The sequence below is a fragment of the Mirounga angustirostris genome, unplaced genomic scaffold, assembly GCF_029215605.1.
Source record: "Mirounga angustirostris isolate CCGP_5_RB_7025 unplaced genomic scaffold, mMirAng1.0.hap1 SCAF_14, whole genome shotgun sequence".
Taxonomy (NCBI): Eukaryota; Metazoa; Chordata; class Mammalia; order Carnivora; family Phocidae; genus Mirounga; species Mirounga angustirostris.
Window position 1 is genome coordinate 55524244 of NW_026991722.1, and position 22994 is coordinate 55547237.

Consider the following 22994-nt stretch of genomic DNA (forward strand, 5'->3'; position numbering starts at 1 on the left):
AATGGTGGCCTCATAAAATGAGTTTGGAAGTTTTCCATCCATTTCTAATTTTTGGAACAATTTCAGAAGAATAGGTATTAATTCTTCTTTCAGTGTTTGGCAGAATTCCCCTGGGAAGCCATCTGACCCTGGGCCCTTGTTTGTTGGGAGATTTTTGATGACTGCTTCAATTTCCTTAGTGGTTATGGGTCTCTTCAGGTTTTCTATTTCTTCCTGATTCAGTTTTGGTAGTTGACATATCTCTAAGAATGCATCCATTTCTTCCAGATTATCTAATTTGCTGGCATAGAGTTGCTCATAATAGGTTCTTATAATTGTTTGTATTTCTTTGGTGTTGGTTGTGATCTCTCCTCCTTCATTCATAATTTTATTTATTTGGGTCATTTCTCTTTTCTTTTTGGTAAGTCTGGCCAGGGGTTTATCAATCTTGTTAATTCTTTCAAAGAACCAGCTCCTAGTTTCGTTGATCTGTTCTACTGTTCTTTTGGTTTCTATTTCATTGATTTCTGCTCTGATCTTTATGATTTCTCTTCTCCTGCTGTGTTTAGGCTTTATTTGCTGTTCTTTCTCCAGCTCCCTTAGGTGTAGGGTTAGGTTGTGTACTTGAGACCTTTCTTGTTTCTTGAGAAAGGCTTGTATTGCTATATACCTTCCTCTTGGGGCTGCCTCTGCTGTATCCCAAAGATTTTGAACAGTTGTGTTTTCATTTTCATTTGTTTCCATGAATTTTTTTAGTTGTTCTTTAATTTCCGGGTTGACCCACTCATTCTTTAGTGGGATGCTCTTGAGCCTCCATGTATTTGAGTTCCTTCCAACTTTCCTCTTGTGATTGAGTTCTAGCTTCAAAGCATTGTGGTCTGAAAATAGGCAGGGAATGATCCCAATCTTTTGGTACCAGTTGAGACCTGATTTGTGACGTAGGATGTGATCGATTCTGGAGAATGTTCCATGGGCACTAGAGAAGAATGTATATTCTGTTGCTTTGGGATGGAACGTTCTGAATATATCTGTGAAGTCCATTTGGTCCAGTGTGTCATTTAAAGTCTTTATTTCCTTGTTGAACCTTTGCTTAGATGATCTGTCCATTTCAGTGAGGGGGGTGCTAAAGTCCCCCACTATTACTGTATTGTTGTCAATGTGTTTCTTTGCTTTTGTTATTAACTGTCTTATATAATTGGCTGCTCCCATGTTAGGGGCATAGATATTTATAATTGTTGGATCTTCTTGTTGGATAGACCCTTTAAGTAGGATATAGTGTCCTTCCTCATCTCTTATTATAGTCTTTGGTATAAAATCTAATTTGTCTGATGTAAGGAATCCCACCCCAGCTTTCTTTTGATGTCCATTAGCATGGTAAATGGTTTTCCACCCCTTCACTTTCAACCTGGGAGTGTCTTTGGGTCTAAAATGAGTCTCTTGCAGACAGCATATCAATGGGTCTTGTTTTTTTATCCAATCTGATAGCCTGTGTGTTTTGTTTGGGGCATTTAGCCCATTTACATTCAGGATAACTATTGAAAGATAGGAATTTAGTGCCATTGTATTGCCTGTAAGGTGACTGTTACTGTATATTATCTGCGTTCCTTTCTGATCTATGTTGCTTTTAGGCTCTCTCTTTGCTTAGGGGACCCCTTTCAAGATTTCTTATAGGGCTGGTTTCGTGTTTGCAAATTCCTTTAGTTTTTGTTTGTCCTGGAAGCTTTTTATCTCTCCTTCTATTTTCAATGACAGCCTAGCTGGATATAGTATTCTCAGCTGCATATTTTTCTCATTTAGTGCTCTGAATATATCCTGCCAGTCCTTTCTGGCCTGCCAGGTCTCTGTGGATAGGTCTGTTGCCGATCTAATGTTTCTACCATTGTAGGTTACAGATCTCTTCTCCCAAGCTGCTTTCAGGATTTTCTCTTTGTCTCTGAGACTCATAAGTTTTACTATTAGATGTCGGGGTGTTGACCTATCTTTACTGATTTTGAGGGGGGTTTTCTGTGCCTCCTGGATTTTGATGACTGTTTCCTTCCCCAAATTAGGGAAGTTCTCTGCTATAATTTGCTCCAATATACCTTCTGCCCCCCTCTCTCTTTCTTCTTCTTCTGGGATCCCAATTATTCTAATATTGTTTCGTCTTATGGTATCACTTATCTCTCGAATTCTGCCCTTGTGATCCAGTTGTTGTTTATCTTTTTCTCAGCTTCTTTATTTTCCATCATTTGGTCTTCTATATCACTAATTCCCTCTTCTGCCTCATTTATCCTGCAATTGGAGCCTCCATTTTTTATTGCACCTCATTAATAGCCTTTTTGATTTCAACTTGGTTAGATTTTAGTTCCTTTATTTCTCCAGAAAGTGTTTCTCTAATAACTTCCATGCTTTTTTCAAGCCCAGCTAGTATCTTTAAAATCATGATTCTGAACTCTAGTTCCAACATCATACTAATGTCCATATTGACTAGGTCCCTGGCAGTCGGTACTGCCTCTTGTTCTTTTTGTTGAGGTGATTTTTTCCGTCTTTTCATTTTGTCCAGAGGAGAAGAGATTAATGAGAGAACAAAATGCTAACAGGGTAACAATGTCCCCAGAAAATATACACTAAACAAGTAAGAAAAGACCTGAAACCAAGGGAAAAGAAAGGGAAAGAAAGAAAAAAGAAAAAGATAAAAACAAACAAAAACTAAACAAAAAAAACCAGAATATGATCAAATATGATCAGGCTTGTGCATAGATCAGTGCCACACACTAGATTTTGGGCGTACTTTGGTCTGTTAGAAAAAAATGCCTCCCAAAATTTTGAAGAAAGTAAAACTTATGTATGTACAAATATAAGGGTTAAGACGATTAGGGATGGAATATGACTGCAAAGATGAAAATTGTAAACGATTTTATAAAAGGAATTGATAAGATAAGAAGTTGGTTGAAAAAAGAAGAAGAGAATTAAAAAAAAAAAGGGGAGAGAATGTCATCAGGCAGGAGACTAGAACAAAGCCATCCACTAGAGATTTAGGGTATATTTTGATCTGTTAGAAGAAACTGTATCTCAAAATTTTAAAGAGAACAACTTATATATATATATATACCAAAAATAAGGGTAACTACTATGAAGGGACAAAATATGGCTCTAAAATGAAAAATAAAAAATATTTTTTAAAAAAGGGATTGATAAGATGTTGGTTGAAAAAGGAAAAAAGAAAAATTCAAAAAAAGACACTAAAAAAAAAAAAACTAACTTTGAAAGACCAAAGAATCATGGTATAAAAGCCATGAATTCTATGTGCAGTATTCCTCTAGCGCTGGAGTTCTGCCATTCTCATTGATTGGTAAACTTGGTCTTGGCTGGCTGTTCTTGCTGATCTTCTGGGGGAGGGGCCTGTTGCCGTGGTTCCCAAACGTCTTTGCCAGAGGTGGAATTGCCCCTCCCTTGCCAGGTCCTGGCTAAGTAATCTACTTGGGTTTGCTCTCGAGAGCTTTTGTTCCCTGCAAGCTTTCCGTACAGCTTTGGAGGACGAGAGTGAAAATGGCAGCCTCCCAATCTCCGCCCCAGAGGAGCAAAGAACTTGGCGCCCCCTCCTCAGTGAGCCCCCAGAGAAAAGCAGTCAATTACTCCCGTCTCCCCGGTCTCCGGCCGCAATCCACACTCACCCGGCCTATGGCCAGCCTGTGACGAGCGTTTCTATCTCTAGCACCCGACCCCATTTGGAGTCTCCAATCCCAGCAGATCCCTGCGGTGCGCTCCCGTGCCGCTCCTCCCGGGGGAGGGAGGGGAGTCTCCCCGGATCTGCCGCTTGTTGGGTCCCTGCTGGAAGAGCAGTGGCCCGACTGTGCCGCGGATCACAGTTTATGGCAACCCCGAGCTAAGAGCCCGCGCCTCGGCTCCATCTCTGCAGCCGGCTTCCCCACTCTGATACCTGGGAGCTCTGCTGCACTCAGGCACCCCCGGTCTTTCTGTGACCCCGAGGGTCCTGGGACCACACTGTCCCACGAAGGTTCCACCCCAGCTTAGCCACTGGAGCGATGCCCCTCAGCGGAGCAAATTTCTAAAAGTTCCAATTTTGTGCTCTGCGGCTCTATCACTTGCCAGTAGAGGCCAACGGAGGCCCCCTCCCCCGCCTTCTATCTTCCCGAATATCGCCTCGGATTCACTTCTCCGCACGTCCTACCTTCCAGAAAGTGGTCGCTTTTCTGTTCAGAGAGTTGCTGCTATTCTTTTCTTCGATCTCCTGTTGAGTTTGTAGGTGTTCAGAATGGTTTGATCCCTATCCAGTTGAATTCCTGGGACCAGACGAAATCCAGGTCTCCTACTCCTCCATCTTGCTCTGCCCCCCCTCTGTGAAATATCTTTTTACATCCTTGGTCCATTTTCTGTTGGAATGATTACTCATCTTTGGGTCTTGATAAATTAGGAAGATTAGTCCTTTGTCTACATTATGAGATGCATTATTCTTTTTTTCCCAGTTTGTCATTTGTCCTTTTTACTTTTTTATGGTATTTTTTTAATATGCAGAGATTTTTGTTGTTTAAGAAAGGAAATTACCAAACTTTTCTTTCAGGTCTTCTAGATTTGAACAGTTAGAAAATCCTTTTCTACTACCAAATTATAAAAACCTTCTACTTTGTTTATGTCTGTTACATTTATGGTTTATTTCTTATGTTTGAATCTTTGATAAATCTGAATTTGAGCCATGATATAGTGTGAAGTAAATATCCAATATTTTCGCCAGGTGGCTATTCACCTGTCCCAACGTGTGTGTACTATATACTAAACTCCCATGTGCATTTGCTCCTTCTTCTGGTGTTTCTCTTCTATTTCTTTAGCTTATCTTTTCAGTTAACACTGACACAGTGTTTTAATTATGACAACCTTGTATTTTAATATGATTCCTTAGGCTATTTAGTGTTTTACACACAATAAGCGACTTCTTTTCTGTTCAAGTTTTAGAGTCAGGCATCTGAGGGTCCAATCCCCAATCCACCTTACTAGTGGTGTGATGCTGAGCAAGTGATTTCATTTCTGTGAGCCTCAGTTTTCTAATCTATGATTTGGAGATAATCGTAACTTCCTTACTGAATTTAGATCCATGGGTAAAGCCTTATTGCAGCATATGACACGTGGCTCCCCATGGTAGCTGTCAGGTGTTCTGCCAGATTTCAAACCACCAAGAACATATCCAGACTTCATAAAAATTAAGTTAACCTACCTATTTGTATTTACTGACTGAAGAAACATATCTCAAATGAATGGAATCTCTGATGAAAGAAGAATTCTGAGGGGAGAGTAAGAAGAATCTTAAAACCCTAACCAAATTAATTACCTATTTAAAAAACATTTATTGAGGGTGCCTGGGTGGTTCAGTTGATTAAGCGGCTGCCTTTGGCTCAGGTCATGATCTTGGGGTCCTGGGATCAAGTCCCACATCAGGCTCCCGGCTCTCCCTCTGCTCCTCCCCTCTGCTTATGCTCTCTCCCTCTCAAATAAATAAATAAAATCTTTAAAAATAATAAATAAATAAATAAATAAATAACGTTTATTGAGCAATTATTATATAACAGGAACTGTGGTGGGTTTTAGACACAAATGAAACACAACGTCCAGTGTTTATGCACTGACTACCCATCATCTGATAGGGGTTTCTACTGAATGGCTGATTAAGGAAAGAATAAAGACTTAAATGTACTCTGCTGTCCCCCACTTCTTATCACATTCTCACCTCTACTGTGACAACCCTGCACTCGCACGTTCTCCCTGCACCACTCTGGCCTAGCCTCTGCCTCCCTGCCTTCCTGCCTCTTGTGTGCAACCATCCCTGCTGCTCTCCAGAGCTTCCCTCCTGCCCACCCCTGTCCTGTTCACTCTGACAGCTACCAGACCAGACCACTCTCAGTCTCACAGACAAGATGACGAACGGATCCACATCTCCCTCCACCAGGTTGCAAAGTGCAGATCCTAAGTCCTTTGATTGCATTACAATATATGACTCCACCTTAGCTGACTACAGCCAAAGGATCTCCTGCTGGCCTTGAAAGAGCAGGCTGCCAGGCTGTGAAAGGCCCGTAACAAGGAACTACAGGGCCTCTTGGAGCCAAAACCATCCTTTGCTTGACAGCCAGCAAGAAAGCAGGAACCTTAGTCCTATAACCACAAAGAACAGAATTCTGTTGACAACCACATGAGCTTGAAAGAGACCACTGAGCCCCAAAAAAGATCTCAGCCAGGCCAACACTTTGATTTTACCCTTTGAGACCCTAAACAGAAAATCCATTTAAGTCATGCCTTGATGTCTGACCTATGTAAAATGTGAGGTAATAATAAATAGCTGTTTTAAGCCACTAAGTTGGGGGTAATCTGTTAAGCAGCAATAGAAAACTAATACATGCTTATGTATTCTTTAGGAGTTAACTCGGGGAACTTTCTTTGCTCCTACTTCCTCCTCCCCTCTCCACCCATGCAAATTAGGTAACCTACTGAAGCCTGGAAATATCATATACATATCTCTATTATTGTACCTATCACATTGCACTACCATCATCTATCTTACTGGTCTCACCTACTTGGATGAGCTCACTGAAGGCAGACAGTATCTTAACCATCTCTCATCCCCAAATCATAACTTGGCACCTAATCTAGCTCAAAAAATATTTGCTGAATGAAGGCATGAATTCAAGTATTTTTCTACCTGGCCAATTTCACATCCAAAGATATCATGGATATCTTTATACAATTAATATAATAAGATCCTGATAAAACTATAATCCAGCACTTCTCAAAATTTAACATGCATATGAATGCCTGGGTATCTTGTTAAAATGCAGACCCTGATTCCGTAGGTCTGGGATGGTGCCTGAGATTACCAGTTTCCAACAAGCCCCTGCTGATGCCACTCCTGAAGGTCTGTGGACCACAGCACGAGCCTCACAGCGCCATTTACCAGGCAGAGAGTGGAAGGAGAAAAGCCATAACCCAATCCCATCTACCTCTGTTCTACTGCATGTGAAATGATGAACTGAATCGGTCTAATTTTCTATGGCAGCTCTTTACCCCAATTTCATCCCTTTTTACCCACTCAATACACAGGAAATTTACATAATTCAAAACACCACCAGTCTCTTCTCATAAAGGTTCTACTGCAAAAACTGAAATGGTAACAAGAAATAGTATTCAAGAGTTGATTATGTGAGCACAACAGTTACTGAAGCATTTTTATAATCACTGAATCATTCAAATATAAAAAGAAATATATAATATGCTGTCACTCTGTTAGTAGATTAGGATGTTTGGTTCACACTTCTTTATTTGCTATTGAAATTCCGCCTAGACAGAAGAAACTTCTCCTCTGAAAAATAACATTACCTCTCACTTCGGAGTTAAATTACCCAAACTCCTTATGTCCGTATGTTTTTTAGATGAATCAAGGTTATAGATATGTAGACATACACCTGAAAGATCACAATTTTGTACTTAAGAATAGATTTATGTTTCTCTTAAGATACACTGACCTCATTTTTTGGACAATTTTGTAAATAAAAGAGGTTTTAATATCATACAATAGAACAGAAAAAATGCTGAATTTGGGAGAAGGTGGCCTAAGGCCAAATCCCAACCCCACCTACAAAAGTATGTAATTGCGAACAAATGACATATATTATCTGGACCTAATTTCTCTTGTCTATAAAATAAAGGGATTGGACTAAATGTTCTCCAAAGTTCCTGCTAGTTTTAACATTCTTTGCTTCTGTCTGAGCTAATTAGTTATTTCATAAAGGTAATAAATCCACACTGCTATTAATGAATACAGAGTTAATTAAAAGAAAGAAAGAAAGGAAAAATGAGCACTTTTCCTTATCTTCCCAGACAGAACACTTAAGGAAATCAGTATGAATTGAGAAAAATAAAACAATTACTGTGATTTCTCAGGTTTCAAACTTTAGTCCTGAAAACTAAAAGTAAAGCTTTGGGCGGGGGGAACCCAGCACTCTGAAAAAAGGGGAGATAGTGGTTCAAGGAACACAAAATAAGTCTTTGCTATGGTACATTTCCATTTGCCAATTTAAAATGCATCATTTTGGAAGAGGGGATTATAAGGTGGGAAAATAACCAACAAGTCTTCATGTTCTGTTACCTCCTGGATGCATCATATACTTTTACTACAAGTTACAGTGATTTTTCTAATTAATCAGTGTCTACATTTCCCTATCTATGAATTCCAATCAAGGAAGCAAAACAAAGGCCTTTCACTCACTGATCTGTGATTAGCAATTTCAAGTCCTCACCTTGGAACTACCATATACTGCCCATGTCTCTCTCAACCTCAGACCAGTCCCTGGAGCATAGGAGAACTATCCAGCAACCATTGGTCCTCTTCCATAAGAATAGAGGGTGACACCTATTGGTTTCATGGACTATGGGAAACAGTGAAATCCCCTTTGGTAACTCCAGTAATAAACTAGCATTGGAATTTCACTTGCTGTCTCAAGTTCAGTTTCCAAATTCTCTTTTTCTCTGATCCAATGTGGGTAACAAACTAAAGACAAATGAAATTAACCTTTCAGATTAAAAAAAACAACAACACCAAAAAAAAAACAGGAAAGGATTACTTTCCATTGCTCTCCTGGAATTCAGATGCAGACAGAAAGAAGGAAATGATCTCATTTTATTCAAATATTCAATAACATAATCTCTGAATGAAATCTCTCTCTAGGATTTGTATTCATTGTGTTCTTTATTTTCAGTATTTTATAATGTTGTAACATTTTGGGGGTTTGTGGACCGGGGAACTAATTCCTAGAGATAGCCAACAACTTGCCTGGATCATGCCTTTGAAATGGAAACCAACCAATCCTGAGTCCATTCCCCCTCACCTCTATCAGGTTCCTACAGTCTGAGAGGCTATGCTCCAGTCCTAAATCTTCCCAGGGCCAGGTACCAGACAATTAGAGACATCCCCCAAGCCAGAAACTATAGAAATTCTTCAAACCAGCCAATCCTAAACCTCCTTAGTTTCCTGATCCTCTTCATCCATTCATTCTTATAAAAAACACAATAAAGGCTCTTGCCCACATTTTCCCCTCACTCTTTCTGCCCCTGAACAGACTGGCGCTACCTGGTATAGTGCTGCATGGTGTGCTGTGCTTCCCCCTTGGGAAATATGAGGAACTAATTTTTCAGCGGCAGTTGTCTATAGATCTGTTAGCCTCCCTCTACTTGAATAAAAACAAAATCCCAGGTATATTTTAAAACAGTATTGGCTAAGACTTCCACAAACACAAAAAAAACAAAAACAAAGGGAAAAAATCTAAAATAGCTTTATAAACATCCCCTTTCTATGGTTCCCCCATATATAAATGAATTCTATTGGCTGATGCAAACTGGTATGTCAAGTGTAGGGCAACAAAATGATAAAAAAAAATTAAGTACTACTGAAGATTAAGAAACTAATATAGCCCTACCCTAAATATTTTCTCAATATCTATTTAAGGATTTTACAAAAAATTTAATTACACTATGCCTAAGTCAAAGCCAACCATGGCTCCTTCCTCCAGTATATCAAGTTCAGCAGACACAATATCAAGTACAAATACCTCTGCTCTGCCATCAAGACTCTCAAAGCTTAGCCACTCAGGTCCATTCTAGTCATCTTACTATTTCATTATGTACCAAATCTCAGACTCACTGAAATGGAAAGACCCTTAAGGTCGGTCTTTTAATCTAAGACTTGTTCTATAAACAAAGAAACTGAGCCCCAGTCTGGTGAAGAACTTGTCATTGTTCATAGAGCTAATTACCACCAGAGCCAAAGACTAAAATCCAAATATTCTGACCCCAGCCTAACACTCATTCTACAAAACTGCCAATAGCAACACCTGCTCAGTCAGACAAGTCATTATACTCTTGTCATTTATCACATATATATTTGCTTCCAACCCCATACTTTGCTCATGCTGCTTTCTTGGCCCAGATGATCCCTCCTCTGACCCTTCAACTTCCTTCTCTCTCAAGGTTAGTTGCCCAGATAGCACCCAGATATTAAAACACAGAGAAGGTGTATTCTCTTATATTGCATTTTACCAGGTTAGATTTATTTTACCAGGTTGGACTTAAGAACCATTTGTTACAACGGCATTAAATATGTATTAGATAAATTGTATTTGTTAAGTACATTAAATAAAGCATTAAATATAGACATCTTAGATACTCCTCATCTTTCAAAGCCAAGACTTGAACCCCCAGTGATTCTACCTTTCTCTGAAGGCTGAATGTACCTAGGAGCACTCATGTGCATAAGCAATTAGCTGTCTCACATTATCCTATATAAGTTAGTTTTTTCTATTCAACAATAAATTTGTTTTTCAGATTTATTCAGATCCTTTAGAGAATAAATGTCTCATATTTCTATTTCTCGAAGTTTAGACTTCACTAAACAGATATAGATTCATAGATTTTAAGAGGTTCAGAGGAAGAGGAAGAATGGGAACAAATATTCATCTAGTATCAGATATTTTATACACACAATTATTTTATTTTTCTATAGTCAAATAAAATTTCTTTTTTTATTTAGGAAAGTTGCATTTTTATGTAGGAAATCTGAAATTTTACAGCCTACACATGGTTTGGGGTCTCATGCCAAGAACACCCACATGCACACAAAACACCTATGAAATCACCTTAAAAAAAATGCTTAGTTTCCCCAATTATCATGTACCTACACTCTGCCAGTCAATTCTAATGGTGGTGAGTGGAAAAGGATAACAAATGGAACTGAAAAGGACATCTGTCTTCATGTTGGATGCATGAAGAAGCATGACATGTTAAGGAATCTACCAGAGCCAGGGCAACTCCCCTCTTCAAACCTGTGACAGCACTGTGGGCCAGCCCGGTGAATGAACCTCATCCAAGTGACAGATGTCGGTAAACAAAAGCATCAGACGTGTAATAAAGCCTAAGCAAAAGAAGCACTCCTGCAGATGATGTTAGAGAAAGTATACCCTGGGGTGACCTCTCTGGAAGATGATATAAAAGCTTTATCAAGAAGTTAAATGCATGGGGCGCCTGGGTGGCTCAGTCGTTAAGCATCTGCCTTCAGCTCAGGTCATGATCCCAGGGTCCTGGGATCAAGTCCCACATCGGGCTCCCTGCTCTGCGGGAAGCCTGCTTCTCCCTCTCTCACTCCCTCTGCTTGTGTTCCCTCTTTCGCTGTGTCTCTCTCTGTCAAATAAATAAAATCTTTAAAAAAAAAAAAAAGAAGTTAAATGCATGTATTCCTAGTATAACGAGTCTACTGATAAGATTTTATCTGTGAGTCAACTACAAAAGCATACCAAAATATATGAATATGAACATTTGGTTTTAACACAGCAGATAACAATAAAAAACTAAAAATCACCTACATGTTTAGGAAAGGGTACTGTTTAAATGAATTATGGTATATTCACAGAGTGGAATACTAAGCACCACTGAAAACGGTGACATGATCTGCATGTGTTCCAAGACATACATGCTTAAGTGCAAAAAAAAAAAAAAAAATGGCAAGATACAGGACAGGAAGTAGAGTATGAGCCCATTTGGGATACATGTATGCATGTAGTAGGTATTATGTATGTATGTATGTGTACATAAAGGGTTTGGATTTTTTAGCTTCCTATTTTTGCTTTTGATTCCTATATAGATACATGAGGAAACATAAACAGGGGTCACACCTTTAAATAAAGATTTGAAAGGGGTGCCAAGGTGGCTCAATCAGTTAAGCGTCTAACTCTTGATTTCAGCTCAGCTCATGACCTCAGGATCCTGAAATCAAGCCCTGAGTCAGGCTCTGCAATGAGCGTGGAGCCTGCTTAAGATTCTCCCTCTCTTTCTCTTTCTGCCCCTCTCCTGCTCTTTCTCACCTTCTCTTAAAAAAATAGGTAAATAAAAGATTTGGGGGTTTAGCATGTGTGTGAGTGGGTATAGTAGAGATTTTTCTTCTTATTTTCACACTATTTGTACTATTTGTACTATTTGCACTAATAGTAATAGTACTAATAGTACTATTTGTACTAATAGTAATAGTACTAATAGTACTATTTGTACTATTTTTTTAAACTATGCACCTGTATATTGAAAAATATAAAGAAATGCTTTTGAAATTCTATGAAGAAATACATAGAAAATTCTAGTATAAGAAGACATTCATTGACAGATATTATTATCAACATCTGGAAATTACTAGATATTGAAGATATGAAATTACTACCTCAAAAGCAGATGTTTAGAAAGTACCCAACTGTTCGTTAGTTTTATGTTTAATGTGCTTAATCTAGCAATGCTGTTTTGCACAGTTGACTGGAAATGTCACCTGTAAAATCATATGGGTAACCCAGAAAGTAAAGAATGTTAGTGATATTTCAAGAAAATTTCAAACATGATTTTAGTGATCAAATTCAAGCATGACTGAACCCCTTTCTCTCCACAGTGAATGCAGCCACAGATGTAAATCAGCTTACTATATTAAACTATAAATTTAACTAATTAAAGTGGACGCTGTAACTGGCAACAAGCCCCTAACTGACAGTATAATGTGGAATTCATCCTAAGTGCACATCTTTTCTATTATCCTACGTGAACATTCCTTAAAACAATTACATGTTCCAAGCACCTCAAAACTCAAATTGGTAATATGGCCATTTGAAATATCATTATCTTACTATGATCAAAGAAGTCCACTTGCCTGGAGATGCCATTAAACACCAGGAACATCATTCAACCAATACTTCTGGAAATCCAGCCATGCAAGGCACCACACTCAAACAGCACCTATATAAGTGTTGAGCACTTCTGAAGTTCAAAAATGGGAAAATCCCAACATGGAAAGGAAATAATGGTAAAGTTACTGGCATCAAGTTAGAAACCAAGTTAGGCTTCAAGAGTAAACTGGGATTTGTGCCAACACAGAAAAGACAGAAGGTTGAATATTCATGTTGTAGAGCAAGATAACGGAAGTGCTGAGAAGAAACGGTAATAATTTCAGCAGCTTGACCGGAAATGATACTGAGAAAAGGTAGCAAATATGTTTGGACAGGAGAGGTGGTCTCCAATATTAAACTCAAAAATGTAAGAAATATGCAGCGGCCAATACTGATTAACTAGGCCTCATTATTTCCCTTGAACAGTGGTTCTCAAACATGAGAGCGTACCACAATCACCTGGAGGGCTTATGAAATACAAACTGCTCAGCCCCAGCCCCAGCAGAACTGATCCAGTAAGTCTGGAGTAAAGCCCAAGAAACTGCATTTCTAACAAACCACCAGGTGCCATGCTGCTGCTCTAGAGACCACAGCTGAAGAACCACTATCCAAGAACAACTGTGAACACATCAAATACCTTGTCTCCTCAGAGGGCATGACACAACAAACCCAAAATGCTGAGAAAAATGGCATCCTCACATAAGTTGAGACAGGTGCAGGTCTTCCTAAGTCTGGTCCAAGGAACCCCTTTGAAGCAAGTTCTCTGGGGTACATTGAGAGTAGTCAACTCTCACGGAACTGAGATGAAACCAATCTGGACCTCAGAGGGAACTGGACCTTGGTTCCACGTTAACCACCTCACCTCCCAGTGAGGCTGATCCAAAGGAAACAGTTCTGTGACTGGACACAGACCTACAGTTAACATCTGAAAACCAACTGTGGATAAGATCATACACTGACATGTCTTCTTAATGCCTAGAGTTCATCAAACCATACTTAACCTGACATCAAACCGAAGAGTGTATGACACTGAGAACAGGAAGGGATTCTGTAGCAGCCCAAGGATCCAGCCCCACTGTGGCTGCCCCAGGATAGAGAGCCAGAGCTGCGGTTCCAGTAGGTTCTGCCGCCACTCTGTGGGAGATCCCGGGAGCTTTGAAGCAACTTGGTGCCTCCTGAGGTGTGACGGAGAAGCTGACTTGTTGGATGCAGACTTGTTTCTGGGGAGAAATCTTGCCTCAAATTCAGAGGAATGGGAGCCGCATTCAGTTGGGACAGGAATACAGAAACTGATGACTGATAGAACCTTCTAAAAGAATGAGCTGGGATACCACTTTCCAAGTTCTGCTGGAACCAGAGCCCCAGGACTAGGGGACCCTATTTCAACTGGTCCCCTGAATTGAGCCAGATATTTACCAGACCACTCTGAACACCCATGAAATCAGCCTGAGATGTAAGGAGATAGATCTGGATCTCTACAAACAGAATATCGCAGGCAATTGGTTTTGAAGTACGAAGCAGAGAGCCGTGATTCTGTGGGCAGATATTGGAGGATAAACAGCAGGGGAAGGGAGCCTGGCCAATGGGATCCTACACTACCAGTGAGTGATAGCCTCCCGCGCTGGGGACGGGGTACAGACTCGCAGACCAGTAGTGGCGGGGAAAGTACTTTAGGGCAGCCCCCCAAAGGGAAACCAGAGCGGTGGGGCCGCACATGCGAACTGGGGGCACCTGGTGGTTTTAGAAGCACAAAGGGCAGAGACAAGCCCTGACCTGGAGGCGAGGACTGGGAGCGCTGCTGAGGGGCGCACAACCCAGGACGCTGCAGTTTATAGCAGCACAGACAAAAAAGGAGACAGTGTGGCCTGGAGAGCTCACTGAAGAACAGACTGCAATCTCTCAGCTCTGAGGCAGAGGGTTGGAAATGATTTCTTCTGCTCTGACTCTTGGAAGAGATGCAGAAAGCCGCCAGGGAAAGCCACCAGAGAACAAAAGCCCCCAAAAAACGGTTTCCACTGAGCCCATTCCCCACCACAGGGGGCAGGATAACTCTGCCCAAACAGGGTTGCCCGAGTAACCATACAGCAGGCCCCTCCCGCAGAAGAAAGGCTGGGAAAACAAGAGGCCAGCAAACCTAATGTCCCTAGAAATCAGGTGCATCTTGCTTGGGTTGTGGTCAATAATTTGGACTCTATACATTCCCTCAACCACCCCTCAGCAGAATGACTACGAGGAGGAACCCCAAAATAGGAAAGACTTAGAGACTACGACTTATGCCACAGATTTACAAATGGATACAGATATAACCAAGATGGCGGAGATGGAATTCAGGGTAGCAATTGTGAAGACGATAGCTAGAATGGAGAAATCAATTAATGGCAACACAGAGTCTCTAAGGGCAGAAATGAAAGCTGAACTGGCAGAACTTAAAAATGCTATCAATGAGATCCAATCTAATCTAGATAATCTAACAGCTACGGTAACTGACAGAAGAACAAATTAGTGATTTAGAAGACCAATTAATAGACAAGAAGGGAAAAGAGAAGGCCAGGGAAAAACAACTCAGAATCCATGAAAATAGAATCAGAGAAATAAGGGACACCATAAAACGTTCCATTGTCAGAATTTTTGGGATCCCTGAAGGGGTGCAGAGAGGGAGAGGACTAGAAGATATACTTGAGCAAAATGTACCTGAGAACTTCCCTAATCTGGGGAATGAAACAAACATTCATGTCCTACAGGCAGAGAGAACCCCTCCCAAGATCAAGGAAAACAGGCCAACACCCCGGCATGTAATAGTAAAACTCGCAAACCTTAGAACCAAGGAAACCATCTTAGGGGCACTTAAGGCGAAGAGATTCCTTACGTACAGAGGGAGGAACATCAGAATAACATCAGACCTATCCACAGAGACCTGGAAAGCCAGAAAAGCCTGGCAAGACATATTCAAAGTATTGAATGAGAATAACATGCAGCCAAGAATACTTTATCTGGCAAGGCTGTCATTTAGAATGGATGGAGAGATGCAGAGCTTCCAAGACCAGCAGAAACTGAAAGAATAGGTGACCACTAAGCCAGCCCTGCAAGAAATATTAAGGGGGATTCTATAAAAGGAGAAAGACCCCAAGAATGATATAAAACAGAAATTTAGAGGGACAAGCTATAAAAACAAGGTCTTCACAGGCAACATGAGGACAATTAATTCATATCTTTCAATAATCACTCTCAATGTGAACAGCCTAAATGCTCCCATAAAACGGCACAGGATTGCAGATTGGATAAAAAGACAGGACCCATCCATATGCTGTCTACAAGAGACTCATTTTGAACCTAAAGACACATCCAGACTGAAAGTGAAGGGATGGAAATCCATCTTCCATGCCAGCGGACCTCAAAAGAAAGCTGCGTAGCAATTCTTATATCAGACAAATTAGATTTTAAACCAAAGACTATAGTCAGAGACACAGAAGGACACAATATCATTCTTAAAGGGTCTATCCAACAAGAAGATCTAAGAGTTGTAAATATCTACACCCCCAACATGGGAGCAGCCATCTACATAAGCCAACTGTTAACCAAAAGAGTCATACTGATAACAATACGTTAATTGTAGGAGACCTCAATACTCCACTCTCAGCAATAGACAGATCATCTAAGCAGAAAATCAATAAAGAAACAAGAGCTTTGAATGACACACTGGACCAGATGGACCTCATAGATATATACAGAATATTCTACCCTAAAACAACAGAATACTCATTCTTCTCGAGTGCACATGGAACTTTCTCCAGAATAGACCACATACTAGGTCACAAATCAGGTCTCCAGATACCAAAGATTGAGATTATTCCCTGCATATTCTCAGACCATAATGCTTTAAAACTGGAACTCAATCAAAAGAAAAAAATTGGAAGAAATTCAAACACTTGGAAGCTAAAGACCACTCTGCTCAAGAATGTTTGGGTCAACCAGGAAATCAAAGAAGAACTTAAACAAATCATGGAAACCAATGAGAACGAAAACACATCAGTCCAAAACCTATGGAATACTGCAAAGGTGGTCCTAAGGGGAAAATACATAGCCATCCAAGCCTCACTCAAAAAAATAGAAAAATCCCGAATTCACCAACTAACTTTACACCTTAAAGACCTAGAGAAAAAGCAACAAATGATGCCTAAGCCACACATTAGAAGAGAAATAATTAAGATTAGAGCAGAGAACAATGAATTAGAAACCAGAAACACAGTAGATCAGATCAACGAAACTAGAAGTTGGTTCTTTGAAAGAATTAATAAGATCGATAAACCACTGGCCAGACTTATCCAAAAGAACAGACAAAGGACCCAAATTAATAAAATTATGAATGAAAGGGGAGAGATCATGACTAACACCAAGGAAATAGAAACAATTATTAGAAATTATTATCAACAACTATATGCCAATAAATTGAGCAATCTGGATGAAATGGATGCCTTCCTGGAAACCTATAAATTCCCAAGACTGAAACAGGAAGAAATTGACAACCTGAATAGGCCAATAACCAGTAACGAGATTAGAGCAGTGATCAAAAACCTCCCAAAAAACAAGAGTCCAGGGCCTGATGGATTCCCAGGGGAATTCTACCAAACATTCAAAGAAGAAATAATACCTATTCTACTGAAGCTGTTTCAAAAAATAGAAACAGAAGGAAAGCTTCCAGACTCATTCTATGAGGCCAGCATTACCTTAATCCCCAAACCAGGCAAAGACTCCATCAAAAAGAATTTCAGACTGCTATCCCTGATGAATATGGATTCCAAAATCCTCAACAAAATCCTAGTTAATAGGATCCAACAATACATTAAAAGAATCATCAACCACGACCAAGTGGGATTTATCCCTGGGATGCAAGCGTGGTTCAACTTTTGCAAATCAATCAATGTGATAGAATACATTAATAAGAGGAGGGAGGGGGCACCTGGGTGGCTCAGTTGGTTAAGCGATTGCCTTCGGCTCAGGTCATGATCCTGGAGTCCCAGGATCGAGTCCCACATTGGGCTCCCTGCTCAGCAGGGAGTCTACTTCTCCCTCTGACCCTCCCCCTTTCTCAGGCTCTCACTCTATCTCATTCTCTCTCTCAAATAAATAAATAAAATCTTTAAAAAATAATAATAATAAGAGGAGGGAGAAGAACCATATGGTCCTCTCAATTGATGCAGAAAAAGCATCTGACAAAATACAACATCCTTTCCTGATTAAAACTCTCCAGAGTATAGGGATAGAGGGAATATTCCTCAAGTTCATAAAATCCATCTATGAAAAACCCACAGCGAATATCATCTTCAATGGGGGAAAAGATGAGAGTCTTTCCCTTCAGATCGGGAACACGTCAAGGATGCCCACTCTTGCCACTATTGTTCAACATAGTACTAGAAGTCCTAGCAACAGCAATCAGACAACAAAAAGAAATAAAAGGTATTCAAATTGGCAAAGAAGACATCAAACTCTCTCTTTTCGCAGACAACATGATACTTAAGGTGGAAAACCCAAAAGACTCCACCCCCAAATTACTAGAACTCATACAGCAATTCAGTAACGTGGCAGGCTACAAAATCAATGCACAGAAATCAGTTGCTTTCTTATACACTAACAATGCAACTGTAGAAAGAGAAATTAGAGAAACGATTCCATTTACAATAGCACCAAAAACCGTAAGATACCTCGGAATAAACTGAACCAAAGAGGTAAAGGATCTATACTCTAGGAACTACAAAACACTCATGAAAGAAATTAAAGAAGACACAAAAAGATGGAAAAACATTCCATGCTCATGAATCGGAAGAATAAACATTGTTAAAATGTCTATGCTACCCAGAGCAATCTATACCTTCAATGCCATCCCAGTCAAAATTCCAATGACATTTTTCAAAGTGCTGGAACAAACAATCCTAAAATTTGCATGGAATCAGAAAAGACCCCGAATCGCCAAGGAAATGTTGAAAAAGAAAAGCAAAGCTGGGGGCACCACGTTGCCTGATTTCAAGCTATATTACAAAGCAGTGATCACCAAGACAGCATGGTACTGGTATAAAAACAGACATACAGACCAATGGGAACAGAATAGAGAGCCCTGATATGGACCCTCAACTCTATGGTCAAATAATCTTCAACAAAGCAGGAAAAAATATGCAATGGAAAAAAGACAGTCTCTTCAATAAATGGTGCTGGGAAAATTGGACAGCTATATATGGAAGAATGAAACTCGACCATTCTCTAACACCATTCACAAAGATAAACTCAAAGTGGATGAAAGACCTCAATGTGAGACAGGAGTCCATCAAAATCCTAGAGGAGAACATAGGCAGTAACCTCTTTGATATCGGTCACAGCAACTTCTTTCAAGATTCATCTCCAAAGGCCAGTGAAACAAAAGCAAAAATGAACTTTTGAGACTTCATCAAGATAAAAAACTTCTGCACAGCAAAGGAAACAGTCAACAAAACAAAGAGGCAACCCAGGGAATGGGAGAAGATATTTGCAAATCACCCTACAGACAAAGGGCTGCTATCCAAGATCTATAAAGAACTTCTCAAACTCAACACCCAAAAAACAAATAATCAAGTCAAAAAATGGGCAGAAGACATGAACAGACACTTCTCCAAAGAAGCCAATTGGTAACAGACACATGAAAAAATGTTCATCATCATTAGCCATCAGGGAAATCCAAATCAAAACCACCTTGAGATACCACCTTACACAGTTAGAATGGCAAAAATTGACAAGACAAGTAACAACAAATGTTGGAGAGGTTATGGAGAAAGGGGAACCCTCTTACACTGTTGGTGGGAATGCAAGTTGGTACAGCCACTTTGGAAAACAGTGTGGAGGTGCCTCAAAAATTTAAAAATAGAGCTACCCTATGATCCAGCAATTATACTACTGGGTATTTACCCCAAAGACACAGATGTAGTGAAAAGAAGGGCCATATACACCCCAATGTTCATAGCAGCAATGTCCACAATAGCCAAACTGTGGAAAGAGCCGAGATGCCCTTCAACAGATGAATGGATAAAGATGTGGTCCATATATACAAGCCATCAGAAAAGATGAATACCCAGCTTTTACAGCAACATGGATGGGACTGGAGGAGATTATGCTAAGTGAAATAAACAGAGAAAGTCAATTATCATATGGTTTCACTTATTTGTGGAACATAAGGAATAGCATGGAGGACATTAGGAGAAGGAGGGGAAAAATGAAGTGGGGGAAATCGGAGTGGGGATATTAACCATGAGAGACTATGGACTCCGAGAAACAAACTGAGGGTTTTAGAGGGGAAGGGGGTGGGGGGATGGGTTAGCCCAGTGATGGGTATTAGGGAGGGCACATACTGCATGGAGCACTGGGTGTTATACGAAAACAATGACTCATGGATCACTACATCAAAAACTAATGATGTATTGTATGGTGACTAATATAACATAATAAAATAAAATTTAAAAAAAAAAGTGTATGACACTGTCACTTCACCAAGTACAGTATGTAAATGCATAACCACAACCCACATGAAGACCCCAAAATCCAGACCAAAACATGGTGAGAGCACATGAGAGGTCACTAATGAGAATGCTCTAATGGCCCACTATCACCAAAATCGTCACTATGGAGGTCTCCTGGTCACTTCTGCCACCTTGAAATTTGTAGGACTACAAAAAGTTGCCACGGGGAAAGAACACAGGTAACTAGAAGCAAGATGCATATCATACCATGTAGCTGTCAAGATGTCACTGTGAGGAATTTTTTAGATGTCATTTACATTCAAATAGTAGACTCTGAGTAAAGCACATTATCCTCCACAATGTGGGTGGGCCTCATCCAATCAGCTAAAGGCCTTAAGAGAAAAAAAGACTGACCTCTCTAAGGAAGAGGGAATTTTGCCTCCAGAATACCTCTGGACTCAAGGCTGCAACATCAACTCTTTTCTGGGTCTCCAGCCTGCCAACCTGCCCTGTAGATTTCAGGCCTGTCAGCCCCCATGATTGTATGAATCAACTCCTTAAAATGAATCTTCCTATATACATATAATATATACCCATATACATATAATTCATCATTATCAAGTAGGGACAAAGATTGTGAACAGGGATTGTGACAGGACTGTCAACTACTCCCGTTGGTTCTGCTTCTCTAGAGAACCCTAACAAACACAACCCCCTTCCGTCCACAATCTCTGCCCCTCACTTGATAATAATCGATTACCACACTGTTACAGAGAAAAGTCTCTTTGGAGCTCCTGGGTTGCTCAGTCAGTTACATGGCTGACTCTTGATTTCAGCTCAGGTCATGATCTCAGGGTAGTGAGATTGAGCCCTGGGTTGGGCTCCACAACGAGTGGGGAGTCTGCTTGAGGATTCTCTCCCCCTCCCTTCCCCCTACCCCCACTCACAAGTGCGTGTGCTTGCTCTCTCTCAAATAAATCTTTATAAAGGAAGGAAGGCAGGAAGGAAGGGAGGGAGGGAGGGAGGAAGGAGGGAGAGCAAGACCTCTAAAATTCCCACTAAGATATACCAGGACTAATATTTGATGGATTTTCTTCCTGGCAATTTCCTATACCTATGTATAACTTTATCTCTAGTTCAAAAAGTAACACATGTTAATGGTAAAGTATTTGAATAGAAAGACAATATAAAAAAGCATCTGTATCCAATCATCTAGTAATAACTACTCTTTTTTTTTTTTAAAGATTTTATTTATTTATTTGAGAGAGAGAGAATGAGAGAGAACACATGAGAGGGGATAGGGTCGGAGGGCAAAGCAGACTCCCTGCCGAGCAGGGAGCCCGATGCGGGACTCGATTCTGGGACTCCAGGATCATGACCTGAGCCAAAGGCAGTCGCTTAACCAACTGAGCCACCCAGGCGCCCAGTAATAACTACTCTTAACCTTTTAGTCTATGTGTCCACATCAAATTAAAGCTCCTCCTTAAATGACTGTTAGATAACTGATTTTGCAAGGGGTGGTAAATTATTTTTTCTTTTTATCTTTTAGAATTTTTTTAGATTCTTCATCAAATAATTACCTTCGGTTGGAGAAATACCTCTTTCTAATAGGACATAAATTATATGTGCTATATTTAGTGGGGAATTAAGAGAAAAGGAGATTTAAGAAATTTTATTTGATAAAATCTTAAGTATCAAAGCATTCATCATGAAAGATAAATCCTGTATTTTTCACAGAAGTAATTATCTTATCATAGCAATGCACTGTGTCTGTAAATACCAGCATAAAATCTTGGACAACACTGGCCAGTCACAGCATATCATAAGATATAACTGTATTAATTACCATATCATGTGAGATATACATAGTACAACATTTGATTTACATGTATGCAATATGCTATATTTAAAATACATGTACATGTAAATGTGTTCAAAGGATATGCATTAAAATGTTCTTAAAATAAAAGAAAAAAGGTCTCCTTTCACTTTAAAATGAATATTACCCTTTAAAATGTTATCAGGCTTTAATGACATTTATATTCTATACCTCTGTATATAAAACTCAACCACAAGTAACCAGCTCCTAGTCATTGAAGAAACAACCTCTGCTGTGGTTACACAAACTATACAATTACATTGTAAATTTCCACAGTGAGCACAAACTAGAAGGAAGGGCCCAGGAACTGACATCTTACCAAGCACCCATCCTGATTCAAATGCTCTTTGGAATCCATACTAAGCTTCCTCTTTCTGTTGGGCTGTTTCATTGCCACTTTAGTGCTCCTCAGCAGTGTTTTTCTGCAAAATAGTGCCACATAAAAAAAGTTTAGGAGTTTTGCCCCTTTAGAATAACAAAAACAAACCCCAAAAAATGCTTTCATTAAACTTCTAACTGGTTGCCATAAATACCCTGAAAAATGAGCTGACATAAAAATTTCACTGTTGCTTTTATAGACCCCACTAAAATAATAAGTTAATGGGGAAAAGAGATGAGTTTTCTACCTCATCTAGAATTATATCACAAAGAAAATAGATACTATTTCTTTGGTCTATCTATCACAACATTTTTGGTTGTTTTGTGGGGTTTTTTTTTGGGGGGGGAGTTCTTTTTTGCTTAGCTGATTTAACCAATTCGGATTCACTGCAGTCTACCTATTCAGATTCTGTACTCACATGGTCTGACTGTCCACAAGTGTCAAAGCAAAGGTATTCTTGGTGAGAGGACTTTTGTCATACAAGGCATAGCACAGCAATCTGGAACAGAGAAAACAAAAAAATTACGAATCCAATTTATCATGACCATTCT

The 22994-nt window shown here is 39.8% G+C and overlaps 1 protein-coding gene across 2 annotated transcripts in view; it reads right to left on the reverse strand.

The window, feature by feature from the left end:
• L3MBTL4 (L3MBTL histone methyl-lysine binding protein 4) overlaps window positions 1-22994 on the reverse strand; it is a 496448-nt gene that overhangs the window by 390579 nt on the left and 82875 nt on the right. For both annotated transcript variants that reach the window (XM_064577895.1, XM_064577896.1), the window contains exons 2-3: window positions 22862-22942; window positions 22384-22486 (exon numbers count right to left, since the gene is read on the reverse strand). In XM_064577895.1, the coding sequence (XP_064433965.1) occupies window positions 22384-22455 (72 nt within the window). In that variant the 5' untranslated portion in view covers window positions 22456-22486; window positions 22862-22942. The remainder of the gene's footprint in view (window positions 1-22383; window positions 22487-22861; window positions 22943-22994) is intronic.